Source organism: Centroberyx gerrardi, chromosome 21 (genome assembly GCF_048128805.1).
Source record: "Centroberyx gerrardi isolate f3 chromosome 21, fCenGer3.hap1.cur.20231027, whole genome shotgun sequence".
Taxonomy (NCBI): Eukaryota; Metazoa; Chordata; class Actinopteri; order Beryciformes; family Berycidae; genus Centroberyx; species Centroberyx gerrardi.
This window is the reverse complement of record NC_136017.1, coordinates 2,298,508-2,301,007: the sequence shown is the minus strand read 5'-3', so window position 1 is coordinate 2,301,007 and position 2,500 is coordinate 2,298,508. Positions and strand designations below refer to the sequence as shown.

Genomic DNA, 2,500 nt, shown 5'->3' with positions numbered 1-2,500 from the left:
GGGTTGCACTGAGCGTTTCGTCTCCAGTCCAGAGGAGGTGATGGACGTCATCGATGAGGGAAAAGCCAATCGGCACGTTGCGGTGACTAGTAGGTATCTCTGTAGATGGATTTAACCAGGAACCATCTAATGTACCCTTTAGGACTTATCTTTTATTGATTTTATGTTTTTTTATGTTCATCCTGCATTGATAAACACCATATCTGGGCCATATGGGCCTAAATATCAGATTGTTTTATTCCTATATATCTAAATGCAACTGTATTTTGAGTCTGTAAAAGGTTTAACTACGTTTGTAGCCAGTGGAGTAAAAAAAAGACCTGTAATTTCAGTTGTAATGAGTTAAAAATTACCAAAAAATCGTATTTTACATCCAAAAGTCAAACAAGAATAAATGTGAATATACCCATAATTTGAGGCTAGAGGTTACAGAAGATCACAGGTTTGAATCCCAGGCCACCTGAGGGAGAAAGGGTGTAATGCCATGTTCAAGTCATACTGGAAGAAACAAGAGTTACTTTAAAATCAACCATAAACTCACTTTCTGCAGGAAGAGGTGATTGTGTTAGAGTGAATATAAATGATAATTTGCATTTTGGACGTTTTGGACCTTGGACTGCTGACATCGGTGGACTTGTTGCCATATTTGCCGCCTATTTGTTGACACACTTCCACAACTGGGAGAAACGGGAGTCTACGATGTGTAATACTTGTACTTTCCACTAGGAGGTGAATCTTTTTCCCCAGGCGGCAGCTTGTAGGCCTGTTTACAGAATCGCTCTTCCCTCCCTCAGTAACCTCCATTAAGGTTTCTTTGAGCAATAAACAAAGATCAGAAAATAATTATACGGCCACAAAAATTGCCGCATGACTGTATGACGGAGCGTGAGCGTTCGCTGTCGTCCTGCAGACATGAACGAGCACAGCTCCCGCAGCCACAGCATCTTCCTCATCAACATCAAGCAGGAAAACGTCGAGACGGAGAAGAAACTGTCGGGGAAGCTCTACCTGGTCGACCTGGCCGGCAGCGAGAAGGTTCGACTCAGTTCATTAAGGATTTTAAAGGTGCTGTGTGTAGCGTTTTAACATCAGGAAGCAACGGGGCTGATGGGAAATGTAGTCTTAAATGTGGAGAAACGCTAGAACTAACAATACTGCTGGAGTGAGATAGAGCAGATCAATCAGCTCCAACATGGACTCATCTGTTTACAGTCAGGAGACCAATTGATCACAATCAATTTGATAATAATATATTGATGTTTAAAAATGCTCCACATAGCACCTTTAAGTACGTATTTAAATTATTTAAAGTCTGTTTTAAAATCCATAAGTTGATCTTGCTTTTGCATAATGGATGCAGCTGGTAAGGAGGGGAAGTAAGTAAGGCCTCATTGTCTCTCTATGTCTCTCTCTCTCTCTCTCTCTCTCCCTTTCTCCCTGTAACTCAAATGTCTCTCTACCCCCCCTCTCTATTTCTGTCTCTCCCTCCCTCTGTCTTTGTTTCTCTCTCTCTCCCAATCTCTTTCTCTCTATCGTCTCCCTCTCCTCTCTCTCCCCCACTTCCCCATTCTCTCTTGGTGTCTCTCGACCCTCTCTCTCTCCCTATCTGTCTTTCTCTCTCTTTCTCTCTCCCACTAATTCTCTCTCTCTCCCCTCTCTCTCTCTCTCCCCCACTTCCCCCCACTCTCTGTCGGTGTCTCTCACCCCTCTCCTTCTCTCTCTCTCTCTCTCCGTCTCTCTCTCTCTGTCTGTCTCTCTCCCACTAACTCTCTCTCTCTCTCCTCTCTCTCTCCCCCACTTCCCCCCACTCTCCCCTCTCTCTCTCTCTCTCTCTCTCTCTCTCTCTCTCTCTCTCTCCTGCAGGTCAGTAAGACGGGAGCGGAGGGAGCGGTGTTGGACGAGGCGAAGAACATCAACAAATCTCTCTCGGCGTTGGGGAACGTCATCTCAGCTCTGGCCGAGGGAACTGTGAGTTACCCATAATTCCCTCTGTCTCTCCGTATCTGAAGAAATTGCATTCCAAAATCAAATATCCGCCATTCGAAACTTTTTTTAATTTGTCACACCTTTTTGACAACCGTGAAAAGGTAACGTCAAATTATTTACACCATATACATTTCACATAAATCATTAGAACACAGAAAAAGTTGATTTATCGTTTTGCTCATAGAAATTGAATCGGGTTTCGCACTTATACCTTTTTGCTGCGTCATCGCCATTCTTATCTATACAGAGGCACAAAGTCAAAAGTTGGTCGATTTAGAGAAATGGATCTAAATGGATCTCTAATGGCCTGATGTGACATCACATCCTGTCTGTAATGTACAGACAGCAGACTGAACTCAGTCCAACAGTCTCCCGGTGTGAAAACTAAAGTGAAACTTAAAGGAGGGGTATCATTTGCTTTTTCAGCAATTTTACATAATTACCTGCTGTCTATAAAATACATCTGTTAAGTTTTTTTTTCAGTAAAAATGGTTTAGTTACAGCTTTAGCTATT

General features: G+C 42.8%; 1 protein-coding gene across 1 annotated transcript in view; it reads left to right on the top strand.

Moving 5' to 3' along the window:
- The window catches only part of LOC139924254 (kinesin heavy chain-like), a 31,270-nt gene that overhangs the window by 9,365 nt on the left and 19,405 nt on the right, over nucleotides 1-2,500 (top strand). The window contains exons 7-9 of the mRNA XM_071915254.2: nucleotides 2-89; nucleotides 911-1,035; nucleotides 1,864-1,968. Of these exons, the coding sequence (XP_071771355.2) occupies nucleotides 2-89; nucleotides 911-1,035; nucleotides 1,864-1,968 (318 nt within the window). The remainder of the gene's footprint in view (nucleotide 1; nucleotides 90-910; nucleotides 1,036-1,863; nucleotides 1,969-2,500) is intronic.